Source organism: Rhinoraja longicauda, chromosome 22 (genome assembly GCF_053455715.1).
Source record: "Rhinoraja longicauda isolate Sanriku21f chromosome 22, sRhiLon1.1, whole genome shotgun sequence".
Lineage (NCBI taxonomy): Eukaryota > Metazoa > Chordata > Chondrichthyes > Rajiformes > Arhynchobatidae > Rhinoraja > Rhinoraja longicauda.
The window spans coordinates 14,027,220-14,043,585 of record NC_135974.1 but is presented as its reverse complement, the minus strand read 5'-3'; the positions used below and the strand labels follow the sequence as shown (position 1 = coordinate 14,043,585).

Sequence of the window (16,366 nt, the reverse complement as noted above, 5' to 3'; positions counted from 1 at the left end):
TGAGTGATCAGCCATGATCGCATTGAATGGCGGTGCTGGCTCGAAGGGCTGAATGGCCTACTCCTGCACCTATTGTCTATTGTCTATTGTCTATTGTCAATGCCATCAAAACGCTCATCATATGTTAACTCGATCATCCCCCGATCATTCTCATAAACCTTATGCTATTTGCTTTACTGCTTGTTCTGAATTTTCTCTTGACAGATTTACATAATGGCTATTAACGTTTGACCCCCCCTTACGATTATCTTTAGATGTTAACAGCTCTGCATCTACTGTGAGTTTATAGTGTTCTACTTTGGAGAGCATCAAACTTTCATGACAGAGAAACACTTTTCAGGGGAATTCTATCCAACTCCTTTGACTTGTGATTCGGCATTAATGCGGGAAGAACATTTTTTAAATGTGAGACCAGACTAAGTTAGAGATGTAAACTGCTCCTCTGAAAAAAAAAAAAGAATGTGTAGAAAAGAACTGCAGATGCTGGTAAATACCGAAGATAGACACAAAGTGCTGGACTCAGCGGGTCAGGCAGCATCTCTGGAGAAAAATGATGGGCGAGGTTTTGAGTTGGGACCCTTCTTCAGACCCGACGCGAAACGTCATCCATCCTTTTTCTCCAGAGATACTGCCTGACCCGCTAAGTTACTCCAGCACTTTGTTTGAGTTTAGTTTATTGGAACGTGTGCTGAGAGGTACAGTGAAAAGCTTTTGTTGCGTGCTCACCAGACAGCGGAAAGACAATACATAATTATAATCCAGCCGTCCACAGTGTACAGATACACGATAAAGGGAATAATGTGAATGTTGTTTAGTGCAGGATAAAGTACATGAAAGATAGTCCGAGGGTCTCTTTGTTTGTTGTAATGATGTTGTAAACGTTCCGAAGATGAGATTCACTGGCGGACGGTGGGAATGTAGAAGATTGCCCGTGATAATCCGCGTACAATTGTGATATGATCATTGATTTTCGCTCTGTTCTCTGCCGCTGCAGAGATATTACCTCCTGCCTCCTTGTTAACCCAGCATCAAAAATAACCTGTCACTTGTTCCTTCTCATCAGACCTATTAGGAAGGACACCCAAATGCTGGTACAAGAGGGAATTTGTTCCATAGAGCAAATTGTTCTTGAGCAGTCTGTTCTTGATGAACCTATGACTTAAAACAAAAATGCTGTCATTCTGAAAAAAATGACTAATCAGTCTCTTTTGTTTTTTTTTGTTTCTTTTTACCCCCCTTCCCCCCTTTTCCCTTCAACCCCCTTCAATTGGATTCTTCTTTTGATTATCTCACACAAACTGTTATTGTGATCACCATTCACGCCTGGGGATGATTGCATGTACTTCCCTTCCCCTTCCCCTCCCCCTCCCCCTCCCTCTCACCCCCTCCCACCCCTCCCTCCCACCCCCCCCTCCTCACCCCTCACGATCCTGCACGTTGCAAATGTAGATGATTGCAATCCCCCCTCAAGTGAAGAAGTGTTGGTGGTGGTGGAGACCCACGTGCCTGACGACACTCCTCCACCGGCCCCTTCTTCCCTTGAGCCCCGCTGTCGCAGTGGCGGCGACTCTTCACCTCCATGTTCTTCACCCCGCACTTTGGACGAGAGTTGGTTTGTCACCCCTCCCCCCTGTTTTACTGCAGAGGGCCAGGATGAGGTCCAAGTGGCGAGCAGCCCTCTGGAGAACCTACTCATCGAGCATCCGAGTATGTCTGTCTATGCTGACAGTAACACCAACATCAGTACCCTGGAGGAGCCCAGCCAAGACATCAACAGTGGGTAAGAACTGCCTGAGTGGGAGAAAATGAAAGGGGGTGTGGGGGCGGGGGGGGGGGGGGGGGAGGGGTCGGTGGGAGGGGTCGTTGATATTGGAAGAGCCTTCACCTTTGATTGTTTAAGCTATATGCAAAAAATAATTTTTGCTATATGCAAAACAAAATAAGGAGTTTACTTTAGAGGTGAGCGTTAGAATTACAGCATGGAAACAGGCCCTTCAGCCCACCCAGTCCGCGCTGACCATCGATCACCCATTCACACTAGTTCTACTGTATGTAAGAAAGGAACTGCAGATGCTGGTTTAAACCAAAGATAGACACAAAATGCTGGAGTAACTCAGCAGATCAGGCAGCATCTCTGTAGAGAAGGAATGTATTGTAAATTTATATATTTATTTCTTGAATAAAGTATTTTTTGATATTTAAAAAAAAATCTCTGGAGAGAAGGAACGGGTGACGTTTTGGGTTGAGACCCTTCTTCAGACTGATGAAATAGGGTCTCGACCCGAAGCGCCACCCATTCCTTCTCTCCAGAGATGCTTCCTGATCCGCTGAGTTACTCCAGCATTTTGTGTCTATCACACGAGTTCTATATTATCCCACTTTCGAATGCTACACATTATTTCTTTTACATTTTCATGAGGAAGTGTAATGCTGCCTGGTAGTGCAGCTGGAAGAGGTTCTATCCTGACCTCGGCTGCTGTCTGTGTGGAGTTTGCATGTTTAGTTTAGTTTAGATACACAGAATGGATACAGGCCCTTCAGCCCATCCGAGTTCACACTGATCAACGATCACCCATCTAGTGGTTCTATCCTACACACTCCGGACAATTTACAAGTCAATTAAATTACAAACCTGCACGTCTTTGGGATGTGGGGGGAAACCGGAGGAAACCCATGGGGTTAGAGGGATAACTCCACACAGACAGCACCTGAGGTTGGGATCGAACCAGGGTCTCTGGCAGTGTCTGTGAGGCAGTAACTCTACTGCCGCGTCACTGTGTCGCCCAATTGATTGAAAGATGCAGCATGGAAACAGGCCCTGCAGCCCCTCGAGTTCACGCCGACCTTCAATCACCTGTTCACACTAGTTCCATGTTATTCCACTTTCTCATCCACTCCCCACACACACCAAGCTCTGGAATTCCTGTTCTTAATCTCTCCTCTTCTCTCCTTGTCCCCTGTTCCAGAATGCTCCTTATGCTGTTGTTTTTAGGTTGGAGATACAGCATGGAAACGGGCCCTTCAGCCCACCGAGCCCACACTGACCATCCATCACCTGTTCACACTAGTTCTATTAGATCCCAATTTCTCATCCACTTCCTACACACTATGGCCAACCAACCTGCATGTCTTTGGGACGTGGGAATAAACTGGAGCACCCGGAGGAAACCCACGAGGTTCCAGGGAGAACGTGCAAACTCCACACTGATGGCACCCGAGGTTGGGATCGAACCAGGGTCTCTGGTGCTGTGAGGCAGCAGCTCTCCCATCTGCGTCACTGTGTCACTCCTTCTCTTACTCATGCAATAATTGAATTAGCCCTTGCAATATGATTGAATACACACAATAACTCCAATGATCCGGAATGCTTGGGTCTCTGTTCTTGCCTGACCAGCAGACGTTCCAGATTATTGGATGTCAGTCCTATTACTACACGTTTTTATTTTCGTTTTACTTGTGCAGATAAAAAATAGTATAACCTTTTCGGGTAAATCTTTTCCTGTGGGTATAAAGAGAGACGACACATGATTACAATCGAGCCATCCACTGTGTACAGATACAGGATAAAGGGAATAATGTTCAGTGCAAGATAAAGTCCAATAAAGTCCATTTGTGGCTAGCTGCAGCTGGGACTGTAAAATGGCACCAAAACGGTGAGCCTTGCATGCAGACTCAGTGAGCTGTTCTGTACATTCTGTACTAACCAGGGAATGGTGCTTATGGACGCTGATAATCTTGCTGAGCTGTACTTCACTGTACCTGCGATAATAAAGAAACCATTGATTAAAAATGTGAAGAGAAACAATGGTTCAGTTTAGTTTATTAATGCCACGTGCACTGAGGTACAGTGAAATGTATCCAGTCAGCGAAAAGACTGTACATGATTACAATCGAGCTGTCTGCAGTGTACAGATACAGGATAAAGGGAATAAAGTTCAGTGCAAGATAAAGCCCTGTAAAGTCCGAGTAAAGATAGTCCGAAGATCTCCAATGAAGTAGATGGGAGGCCAGGACTGCTCTTTAGTTGGTTGAGGTGCCTAATAACAGGTGGGAAGAAACTGTCCCTGAATCTGGAGGTGTGGTGTGGCTGTAATAGGATGAATACTCTCTCAGTTAGAAAATTCAATGACGGCAGAGAAATTTTGAAAAAGCTGGAGTAACTCAGCGGGACAGGCAGCATCTCTGAATAGAAGGAATGGTTGAAGTTTCTGAACGAATTGGTCAGTCTGAAGAAGGGTCTCAGCCCGAAACATCACCCATTCCTTCTATCCAGAGACGCTGCCTGTCCCCGCTGAGTTACTCCAGCATTTTGTGTCTATCTTCGGTTTAAACCAGCACCTGCAGTTCCTTGCTACACAATTTTGAACGGTGCCCTGTTGCTCTATTTGTAGAAACACAGCTCGTGCCAGGGTGGAACGGTGGGCACCGCCAGCCCCTGCTGCAGTCTTAGGACGGACTGGCGCATTGGAAAAGGCCAATCAGATCCGCCGCATCCAACGGGCGAAACAACGGGCGGAGAAACGTCAACTGAGCCGCAACGGAATTCAGAGGCAGAACCTTGCAAGGGAATGTCGCTACCACCGGACCAAACATCAAGGCAACTTTGTGTACCAGCCACCCCGACGCCAATACAACTACTAAACCACTTCAGGAAACCCGGGCGTTTGGGGTCAGTCGGATGGCATTAACAATAACTTCGGACAAACTGTGCACTTCACTGAACAAGGTTTTCATTTTAGCTGGCCTTTCGGTTCTGAGCGTAGCTCTTTTAAAATAAAAGTTGTTCCATGCTCCAACAAAGACACATCATTTGGGACCTTCTCCAACTTGTCCTTTTCTGCTTGGCTCACCTCTTTTATCATCTTTAGGAAATGTGTAAACGAGCTTGGGCCATTAGCTTCCCTTCCTAACTAAGCCTCAGTTACATTGGCTGGTAGGACCCAGTGCCCGCTTTGCGCTGTGAATGCATTCAGGCAAATTGAAATGTCAATGTGCCAATGGGTGGAGAATGGGGAGAAGCGTCAACTGCACCTGCCCACTACAGCCTGCAGCAGTCAGCTCTGTCAGCTTAACTCAGCCTGACTCCACTTGCAACTCAAGTGGGTCGACCGTTCTTCACCTTCAATCCATTTCTCTGGGAAGACGCTTCAGGATTAAATGGATAGTTGCCTTTTGCCCTTTTCGCAAAGAATTATTGATAAGTTTACGGAGTACTCTGGACTTTTCTCACCGGTTCAGGGAATTCCCTTTTGCGTACCTGCGATTTCCCTGGCCCCTCTCACCTGTCGCCTCCCAGATCAGAGAAGTCTTAGCCTTTTATTTATGTAATTCCTGAACATGCATAATCTTGACCTTGAGCTTTGCATATCGCTCGCTGGTCTCAGAATCAAAGATCTCCTTTCCTTTATCTTCACACAAGGTCGTGCTAGATGTTGCCTCTTTCCTGGGCTTCACAAAAAGGTCAATGGTCTCACTGATCAAACTTTTCTTTTTCTACACACAGCACCATTATCAGAATAATATACTGGCTTCATTCAACAATTGATCCATAGAATAACTATTTCTGCTGGAACCGCCTCCAACACTATCAATAGTCTACTGGATTTTTGTCACTACTTGGACTACACATTAGTCCCACCAAAATGAATACTACCTATATTTAAGGCAACATTATCCTCATTGCAATCCGCATTGGAACTATCTCAATCTATCGTATTATCTGAAGCCGACTTATTTGCTTGACTAGGCCGCAAAGCAAATGCCGCATGAGGTTGTCTTATCTGATGTCAGGAGACACAAGAAACTATAGATGCTGGAACCTTGAGTAACAACACAAAGTGCTTAAGGTACTCTGCGGGTCAGGCAGCATCTGTGGGGAGAAAAGACAGACGACATTTTGGGTCGAGAGAAGGGTCCCAACCCGAGTCTGAAGAAGGGTTCTGACCCAAAACACTGTCTGTCCATTCGTTCCACAGATGTTGCCCAACCTGCTGAATTCCTCCAGCACTTAGTGTTCTGCCGTTATCTGAGGTCTATTTGTTGGTTTGAGAACCATGTTTATTCACAATTAAAACACTGATGTCCGTTTTTCCAGTGAACTTCACTTCCAGTAGGCGTCTATTAATCTCATCTCACATCAAAATGGATGGCAGTCCCTTTTTCCACCCTACAAATCCTTGGCCACACTGGAATCTGAGTTATACCAACTGGCCTCTTAATCACCTTTTTAATTTAGTTTAGTTTAGTTTAGAGACACAGCGTGGAAACAGGCCCTTCCGTCCCTCGAGACTGCACCGACCAGCGATCCCTACACACCAGCACGATCCCGTACCCTAGGGATCATTTACAATTTTACCAAAGCCAATTAAACTACAAACCTGTACATCTTTGGGGTGTGGGAGGAAACCGGAGCACCCGGAGAAAACCCACGCGGTTACGGGGAGAACGTACAAACTCCGTACAGACAGCAGCTGCAGTCAGGATCAAACCTGGGTCCCTGGCGTTGTAAGGCAGCAGCTCTATCGCTGCGCCACCGCGCCGCAGTCTGGTGTTCACTGTTCTCACTGGTCCTTCTGCTCATTCCTCCCACCTTCATAGCTGTGGTCCATCTGCTCACCATTGTTGCTGCCAATGTCCTTTGGTACCAGTGGATACCAAAGTTAGGTCAATGAGATCTTTCAGAGCTTTATCTAGAGTGAGGATCTGGGGAGATCTGGGATCGACGGCATTACTGAAGGAGATCATTTGTTTCAAAGGAGGTGGATCTGGATTAGATTAATTAACCAGCGTGAGAAATGGTATGATTGTGGATATATTTTGGGGAAAACTGTTTGATGCCTCTGTCTGGACTACGGTAGTGTTCTATTTTACTGCTCAGTGAAAGGTTGAAATAATTGTATTTCTTCTTCCCAAAAGATACTTGGAAAGTTAGACTGCAGAAAGGTGGGCTGTATGTGTAGGAAGGAACTGCAGATGCTGGTTTACACCGAAGACGGAGACAAAATGCTGGAGTAACTCAGCAGGTCAGGCAGCATCTCTGGAGAAAAGGGAAATAGGTGATGTTTTGGGTCGTGACCCTTCTTCAGAAGGTGGGCTGTTTTGCTTTGCTAACCAATGCAGCAGAATCCATAACCAGTCAGTGTTTCAACAATGAAAAATATACCAACCCCAATCTTCCATTTAAAGTTTCAATGTACCAACTTATTTCTGATTATCAAGGCAGAGTCATCAATTATTTCGTTAGCAGACTATTTTATTTTGTTAGTAATCCCGAGAACGTGAATTTAAGCCCCAATTCTGATGGGCCTTTGAGCAAAACATTAACTCTGTTTCACTTTCCACAGATGTAGCCTAACCTACTTAGAACATTTTTGTACACCAGAAACAGGCCCTTTAGCCCACAATGATGCCAAGTTAAACAGATCTCCTCTGCCTGCACGAGTATTGCACATCCCTCCATTACCTGCACAACCATGTGCTCATCTGAAAGCCTCTTAAACATGACAATTGTATCTTTTGGTCTGAAGAAGGGTCTTGACACGAAACGTCATCTAGCCATGTCCTCGAGAGATGCTGTCAGACCCGCTTTGCTACTCCAGCATTTTGTGTCTTTTCCCTTTAATCCTCTCTTTTAAATCCATGATTCCCATTCTTTCTTCTTTTACAATTTGTGTACTAAAACTTTCCTTGAATCACTTTTTATCGAGAAATCAGTTGTCCAGAGAATAAACAGTTGATATTATTGTTGACCTGTTGAAGAAGTTTTTGCCTACAATTGGAACATCACTTCCTGGTTAAATTGTGACTGGCAACTCTCTTTGTGAGGGAATCACGGGCTCGGATCTGCCAGGACTGATATCCTACATCAGTCTGAAGAAGGGTCTCGACCCGAATCGTCACCCACTCCTTCTCTCCAGAGATGCTGCCTGTCCCGCTGAGTTACTCCAGCATTTTGTGTCTATCTTCGGTTTAAACGAGCATCTGCAGTTCCTTCCTACACATGATATCCTACACAGTTTATTGTAGCTTTAGGCCCGTTTCCGTGCTGTATAACTCCATGACTCTATTAGTGTCCTTCATCTCTGTGCCATTTACAGACAAACATTGAATCCGATGAATGAGAAAGTGCCTATTTGAGGGCAAACTCATTGAAATATGTGGCCCCCAAATAGCTGTGTCAAAGGCACTTTGTCGAGGGAAGGTACACTCCACAACAATGTACCACAATACGTTCTACTCCACAAGTGGAAATAAACCATGCAATGTAGATTGTGTACATGAATGCAGTAAATGCTGGAAATCTGAAATGAACCAAAAAAATATGCTACTGCGTTCTAGCAAAGGCCACAGTTTGTACTGTGATCTTCACATTCAAGGTGCTGAGAACACTATTGTGCATTTGGAACAGTTTTGTTCATTTTGTAGGTGATATCTTCCACATCAACCCTTCCTGATCAATCTCGGACGTTTCGGTTTTGCGGTCTATTCTTTACCGCCTCCATCCCAACCTGCGAACAACCTTGTCACCAATACCAAGAACGTTTATCACGTTTTCATTGCTTCCCCTCCGAAGATTAACTTTCTCCAGTTTTGAAATGGCGAATTGTTCAGTTTTGAAATGACGAATTGGGAGCTGATGGAATGTTTCTGACTCCAATTTATAAATGTGGTGCTGGTGAGATGCTTTGATTAAATACCTACAATGCACTGAGCCTATACTAGTGTAACTGGGGCTTTCCAGAGTAATTTCTATCTACCTACTTACTAACTTGTACTGAATGTCTTGTTATAAAAGAAGGCCCTAACACTACAGTCTGAATTTGGATCAACCACATGTGGTGCTGAACTGATAGAATTCTACAACTTTAATTTTGTAACTGAAAACGTGTTAGTATGTGGGACAGTATTGTAATTTCTTGAATACAACAACTAAAGGTTTTAAAATATCTGCTGTGCTATTGTGAGACCAGAGCTCTGAAATAGAATTGCTTGTCAATGACTGGGATGAGTGTGTGCTGGTGATGTATGTTTTAAATAATTTATTTAAGGATATATGTGATTGTGTGAGTTGCAGTTGTTCCTGCTAAACTACACAGCACAGACTCTCTCAGGGACAATACACAACAGTGTGTTAATTTAAATTATATAATAATATCTATATAAATAAGAATCATGAGGCTTTTGTACATATTTTGTTTTGGCTCTTATTCATCAAGGATTTCAGGGTGGCTAACAAAAGGAATACAGTAACTTTTCTCTCAGGATGGAGATTGCTACTGTTCAAGTAAAGCAGTAGCTTCATTTACTGTAATTTTCCATCAGTGCTATTTTGAGAATACAGGTTTGGTTAGGTTATTGTATCCTGTGTCACGTTTGAGGTGACATACCTGGTTGAAAGCCAACAGATGTATCTCCACCTTTCAAGACGTTTTGGTTTGCATTGGCTCGCAGGTCCACCGCCGATTTTCCGGCACCCTTGGTTCCAGAGCCTTACTGGATTATCCGTTTTGCTGGACCAAAAGAGGTCACGTAAATATTAATTAAACAATCCACTTCTGACACACTATCAATACCCCCTCCCGTGTCCAATGCTAGGAATTTAAATAAAACAGATGTTAAACGTAAATTAATAGTGAATTAACTCTTCTGGGACGGAGGCACAGGCCCGGACAACCAGGCGCCACATGTAATGTCATCTGTAGCTGCCCTGCGAGAACTAGTCTGCGCTCCTGGAATTTTGTCCGGATTAAAGGAGGTGCCGGACCATCAGTTGCTGGAAATCCGGTGGTGAACCTGTATTTTGGTTCACTTCTTCTGTGATAGACTTCTGAACTGCTTGGTCGACTTAAGAGGACAATTATCTTTTGAGAAACAAGTCCTGGAATTGTGCTCATTATTGGAATTGTCTGCTTTGTGAATCACTACTTTCTAAGAAGCTCATTTATCTAATGCAAGGGTTAATATGTAATGCTCAGTTCACTGTGCATTGTCTTTAAGTTTATATACAGGTATTGCCTTGAATTTATAGCAATATCTTAATAGGGGAGGTGAAACTAATATTAAAATGGCATTTCTCCTCTCTTTTTCCACCAAGCTAATAGCTTTGAAAAAGTAGTCTATTCTTCAATGCAACTTTGATATTTCGGGGTACTGAAATTCAAAAAGTGTGTTACAAGATTGAAATAGGCTAATTATTCTGTTAAATCTGCTTATAAATGCCTACAAATGAGCTCCCTTTTGTAATTTCACTCTTTTGCTTGCTTTCCATTTTCCACTTAATTTCCCATTCTTGACGTGTGTAATATTTAAACCTTGAATACAGTAACATCCACACCCGATTAGTACTAAATTGCCATACCACCATCCAAACCTATTAGAATGAAACATACTAGGAATTGTTCTTGTCTTTTAAATTTTGTGGTTCTATTAATAATTGTGTATATATTCCTAAGACACTACACATTTTTGTGTTAGCAAATAGTAGTGTTTGGTTCCTTGTCCTAACTACAATCTGAATGTGTCATCAGAAATGTTAATGGATATTTATTGACAACAGTGCTGGTGATCGAGGTGGGGGACTGTGGCTTGCTGCAAAGTCAAAAGTGAAGGGAAATCCATTTTATCTACAGCAATGTATCCATGTGGAAGCAACGTAATTTCTGCAAGAAATTGGGAGTGGTGGATTGTTGCATTTAATACGAATCTTTCAGCCATGTGGGTCACCAAGCTGGATGGGATGATTTCCAAGTACAACATCTCAGTATGATGGGTAAAGGATTGCCTCGACATACCGCCATGTTGAGAAAAAGTACTTCACATTAGTTATACAGCTTGTGTTACCTCTCATTGATTTGTGTATGTGCCTTCCATTCTGGGGTGAAGTGAGGGGTTTTTAATCTGAGATGTGTGTGTGTAGGTGAACAGAAATTGACACTTGAATGGCAACAGTAAAGTCCTATGCAAAACAAAGGGCAGCTTGTGTGTGTTTTTTTTGGTCTCATAACTGTTTCCAATGTGTGTTTCTAAATATGGGAAGTGTGAAATGTCACTGATTATGGATGTTGCTTTAATGCTTGTTGTTAGAGCCACTTGCTGACTTCATTATTTTCATAAAAAATCACTTTTCAAAAAAAAGCCAATTGTGATGTGTCATTAATGTGTTTTGGAATTATATGTTTAATTTGGAGATACAACATAGCAACAGGCCTTTCGACCCACTGAGACCGCTCCAACCAGCAATCACCTCATACACTAACACTCTCCTACACACTAGGGACAATTTACATTTTAACAAAGCCAATTAAGCTACAAACCTGTACGTCTTTGGAGTGTGGGAGGAAACCTGAGCATCCGGAGAAAATCCACGTGGTCACAGGGAGAACGTAGAAACTCCGTACAGACACCCCCCGTAGTCAGGATCGAACCCAGGTCTGTGGCACTGTAAGGCAGCAACTCTACCACTGCGCCACTTTGCTGTATGTTTAGTTTAGAGTTACAATGTAGAAACAGGCCCTTCAGCCCACTGAGTCCACACCAATCATCAATCAGGTGATCACACGAGGGTCTGTTATCCCACTTTTTCCATCCACTCTCTACACATTAAGGGGAATTTTAATGTACAAACCCACGTCTTTAGGAGGAAACCAGAGCACTTGGAGGAGGTCACAGGGAGAACATGCAAACTCCACAGAGAGCACCCGGGGTCAGGATTGAACCCTCGTCTCTGGCACTCAACCAGCTGCACCACTCTTAACTGAAGCAGTGCATTGATTTTTCTTTTAAAAATTTGTGGACTATTCCAAATCTCTGCATACAATAGTTCGGCCTCTTACTCTGACAATGCCAAGCTGGTGGTGTAATGGTTTTAAACTCTCTAGGTATCCCTAATGGATCTTGCTAGTTTGTTTACTATTCTAGCTTCACAGGACACTGACACGACATTAGAATTGAATAGGATTGCGCTGTGTATTTTCTGGTATAAGTTGTGTGGAGTTGCTCTTAACACATGACCTACCTACACATTCCAATATTTAGTTTATTTTAGAATTCAAGGCAGAGTTGTTCTGAAACGTAACACTTTATCAAGGTGATAATAATTAACCTGGAACTTTAACGATGTTCCTAATCAGCCATTACCTTTTTACAGAAGGGAAGTTTGTTGTCATAAGTTTAATTATTTGGGCAACAATACCTTGACCCTAATTGATTACAGTTTTCACCAGTTTCTGTGCAAACCGTCATTGAAGTGGTCCTATTACTCGAGTCACTTGCCTAGTTTTACTTCAGTCCAGTTCAGCCCCTCCTTGCACACAAGCATCAGCATCTCTTGTGCTTTGTTTCAATTTCCATCATGCTAAGGTTACAAACCTAACAGTACTTCCTATATTCTGTAAATCCATTCCCATGCATCTAACCAGCCTTCCTGGGGTCTGAAGAAGGGTCTCGACCTGAAACGTCGCCCATTCCTTCTCTCCAGAGAAGCTGCCTGTCCAGTTGGGTTACTCCAGCATTTTGTGTCTATTCCTGGTACACTAATGGCTTTTGTTTGTCTTAAGGGTTCCTTTTCAAAACTGCACATTCTTTCCCTTCTACCTTTATTCCGAAACCAAAGCTCCTTGTCTTTGAGTGAATGTGCTGTTTGCTCCCAAAGACATGCCAATTGCACTTTAGCTCACCCCAACAACCTTAACGGAGTATTTGGATGGCGAAATTGACCAGGTGAGTGTTAATTCATTTTCTTTTTCTCCACTTTTTCCAGACTGTCCACATGAGTTGTCCATTGTCCTGCCACTACTCATTGACTAGTTCCTCAACCTAACTTGGGCTTCTCATCTATTTGCTGTTTCTCCATCAGAACCACGACGACTTCCATTTTCAAGCAACAAGCAGAATCTTGAAATTTGTGTACCTGATGTCGCCTTGCAGCCCTGTGTTTAAGGCAACCATTAAATTGGCCTATAATTCTATTGCAATCATAAAGAGCACTGCCGAGATTGTCTTAAATTTGGCAGTTCCGGTCTACCGCCACAAAGGATATACTTTAAATAGAAAAGCTCGCCAGATTGATTCAGAGAGGCAGGAGGAACATAGTCTACAGTTAGGAAGAATCAAGGTGATCACATTGGACCATACAAAAGTCTTGACCTTGTGGATGAGGGATAATGGTGCTCTAACTGGGGTAACTAGAACCAGATCAGTTTTGTTGGAAGATATTAGTCAATAAGGAATCGAGAACCAGAGTACATAGGTTTAAGGTGGGGGTGGGGAGATTTAATAGGAACCCGAGTGGTAACTTTTTCCACACAATGAGTGGTGGGTGAACGAGCAGCCGGAGGAGGTAGTTGAGGCAGGTACTATCAAAATGTTTAAAAAGTATTTAGACAGGTACATGGACAAAACAGGTTTAGAGGGATATGGGCCAAATGCAGGCAGATGGGACTAGTGTAGACAGGACATGTTGGTAGGTGTGGACAAGTTGGGCCGAAGGACCTGTGTTTACGCATCACTATGATTGGGATGAGTTCCTTCAGAGGATTGTAAAAGCTAAGTTTCTACTCAGGTCTGTCATTGGCCGTGTCCAAAAATCTACTTGACGATGAAGGCAAAGGAGGGAGGGAAGAATAGGAAAGTAGTGCTGAATTTTAAAGTCACAATGGCAGTTCTAAGAGGTTTCGTTCTAACCTGCGATTTAAATCGAGATTTGTACAAATGTGATCGGGAAAGAACCCATATTGCACCATTTGGACAAGGTTATAACTAAATTACATTATGAAACAGCTGCTAGATCAAACAGAACTGGGTTGCCAAATATAATAAAAGGCTATTACCAATTGTAATTAATTCTCATTTGAACATTTTTCATTTGAACATTTAATGTTATTGATACGTGGGGTAAACTACACATCTGTACAAAATCTTAAGAGGTATGATTAGTGGAAATATTGTTAGGCTGGGATGAAGAGTGTTAGCAAATTACTTACCGATACTCAAAATCAGTGCGTTTTTGTAGTAGACAAAAAGGTGCCGGTTTGCGTTATTCGTGGTCGGAAAACAAAATGACATTTAACTTTTTAAAAGAAGGGTCTCGACCCGAAACATCACCCATTCCTTCTCTCCCGAGATGCTGCCTGACCCGCTGAGTTACTCCAGCATTTTGTGAAATAAATACCTTCGATTTGTATCAGCATCTGCAGTTATTTTCTTACATTTAACTTTTTAGAGGTGCTGTATGGGCACTGGTGTGTAGCGTCATGATAAAAGCATTGTATAAATTATTACAACCAGCTTTGCTGCTTTGTTTTTCATGCACCTTGACAGTGGAAGGAGCACTATTCATTCTCACCTATTCCAGACCGTAAAAATCCAAGTCAGCTTAGTTTGCAGTCACTGCAACCTTATTGTTGATGATGCCGAGTCATCAAAATCTACCAGAGAACAACAATCCACTGAGTCCACGCAGACCATTGATTACCCACACGAGTTATGTTATTCCACTCTTGCATCAACTCCCAACTCATTAGGGAATGGGGTTGAACGGGAAAGATAGATCAGCTACGATCGAATGGCGGGGCAGACTCGATGGGCCAAATGGCCCAATTCTGCTCCTATGACATGAACTTGGAGACGGGCTGCCGTTGGAAGGAAGTGCAATCCATCAATGCAGAAACTTAAATGAACTGCAGATACTGGTTTACAAAAAAAGACGCAAAGACGCAAAGGAGTAAGTCGGCGGGTCAGGCAGCATTTCTGGACAACATGGATCGGAGATGTTTTGGGTTGAGACCCTTTGTCAGACTGATTGGTTGCCAAAGTGGTTTCCATTTTAATAGATGTAGAATTATTTTTCCATTTGAAATAAGGGGAGAGCATGGTCTAAGTGAACTAATAGTAGACTTACTGGTAAGGGACACTGCTTCACACTCAACATCCAGTGGAGATGGGCTTTATTACGCCCTCATACAAATATTCACATACAGTATTTAAGACTTGAACACAATTTAACAGTCAGTAAATACCAAATTAAAAATGACATACTATATTGGTGACACTGACAAAAAGCTGGCAATTTACTTTAGCTTTGCAACAGAAATTACCAATACAATTACTTTCCAGTCGGGGTTTTACTGGCTGAATGACAGGTTTCAAAAAGCTTTAAGTCACATTTCAGTGGGACAAATATTAAAACAGTACTCTATACACAAATTCATGCCAGAAAAGTAGCTTGGAAAAATTATTTAAATTCACAAACATTTACACTTCACAGGTTTACAATTGTGAGATTTTATTTGGATTTCCTTCGTTTTGTTTGGGTCGGGCTGGTGGCTGTACTGGTATCTAGGAGAAAGAACAGGAAATATTAAAACACTATCCACTGTACTTCTGAGGCACAGGCCAATGCCTCTACTTTCTTAGAAGGCTTAGGAAGTTCGGCATGTCCCCAACAACTCTCACCAACTTCTACAGATGCGCCATAGGAAACATTTCATCGGTATGCATCAATCGCAGCATGGTTTGGGAACAGCTCCATCCAAGACTGCACTAGATTGCAGAGAGTTGTGGACGCAGCTCAGACTGTCATACAAACCAACCTCCCTTCCAATGACTATCTACACTTCACGCTGCCTCGGCAAGGCCACCAGCATAATCAAGGACCAGTCTCACCCAGGACACTCCCTCTTCTCACCTCTCCCATCAGACAAGATGTATAAGTGTGAAAACACATCCTTCCAGATTAAGGGACAGTCTCTTCCCACCAGTTATCGGGCAACTGAACCATCCTATCACCAGCTAGACAACAGTCCCGAGCTACCATCTACTTCATTAGAGACCCTTGGACTATGTTTAATCAGACTTAATTCTGTACTAAACGTTATTCCCTTTATTCTATATGTGTGCACTGTAGAAGGCTCAATTGCAGTCATGTAGTATTTTTGCTGACCGGAGAGTACGCAACAAAAAAGCTTTTCACTGTACCTCAGTACGCACGACAATAAACTAAACTAAAGAAAGGCACATGTTGCAATTAGCAGGTTACACATGCAATAGAGACAAAAAAACACAGATGGTGGAATCTTGAGCAAAACAGTGCTGGAGGAACTCAGTGGATCAGGTAACATCTGGGGAAAGAATGGACAGATGATGTTCTGGGTGAGAGCCCCATGCTAGACCGACTGAAGTAGAGGGGAAAAAGCCAGTGTGATAGGTGGAGTTGATTTGCAGATAGGTGGAGTAAGTGACAAAGGCTAGAGGTGAAAAGCAGTCAAATGGTGTCAGACAAGAGGACATTTACATTTATAGCTTTACATCCTTTTTGTCTCCTTTTCACTTGGAGCCTTTGCTATTTTCTCCACCTATCTGCCAATCAATC

At 43.0% G+C, this 16,366-nt stretch overlaps 2 protein-coding genes across 7 annotated transcripts in view; one reads left to right on the top strand and one right to left on the bottom strand.

The window, feature by feature from the left end:
- The window catches only part of tp53inp2b (tumor protein p53 inducible nuclear protein 2b), a 31,596-nt gene extending 20,506 nt beyond the window's left edge, over positions 1 to 11,090 (top strand). The window contains exons 3-4 of one of the 2 annotated variants that reach the window (XM_078418773.1): positions 1,645 to 1,780; positions 4,392 to 11,090. In XM_078418773.1, coding sequence (XP_078274899.1) covers positions 1,645 to 1,780; positions 4,392 to 4,641 — 386 coding nt within the window. In that variant the 3' untranslated portion in view covers positions 4,642 to 11,090. Of the gene's footprint in view, positions 1 to 1,449; positions 1,781 to 4,391 lie in introns of both variants that reach the window. The other variant, XM_078418772.1, reaches the window with a different exon arrangement.
- Positions 11,091 to 13,764: 2,674 nt separating this feature from the next.
- Positions 13,765 to 16,366, bottom strand: part of ncoa6 (nuclear receptor coactivator 6) — a 55,611-nt gene continuing 53,009 nt past the window's right edge. For 2 of the 5 annotated variants that reach the window (XM_078418766.1, XM_078418768.1), the window contains one exon: positions 13,773 to 15,333. In XM_078418766.1, the coding sequence (XP_078274892.1) occupies positions 15,281 to 15,333 (53 nt within the window). In that variant the 3' untranslated portion in view covers positions 13,773 to 15,280. Of the gene's footprint in view, positions 15,334 to 16,366 lie in introns of all 5 variants that reach the window. The other 3 variants (XM_078418771.1, XM_078418770.1, XM_078418767.1) reach the window with 3 other exon arrangements.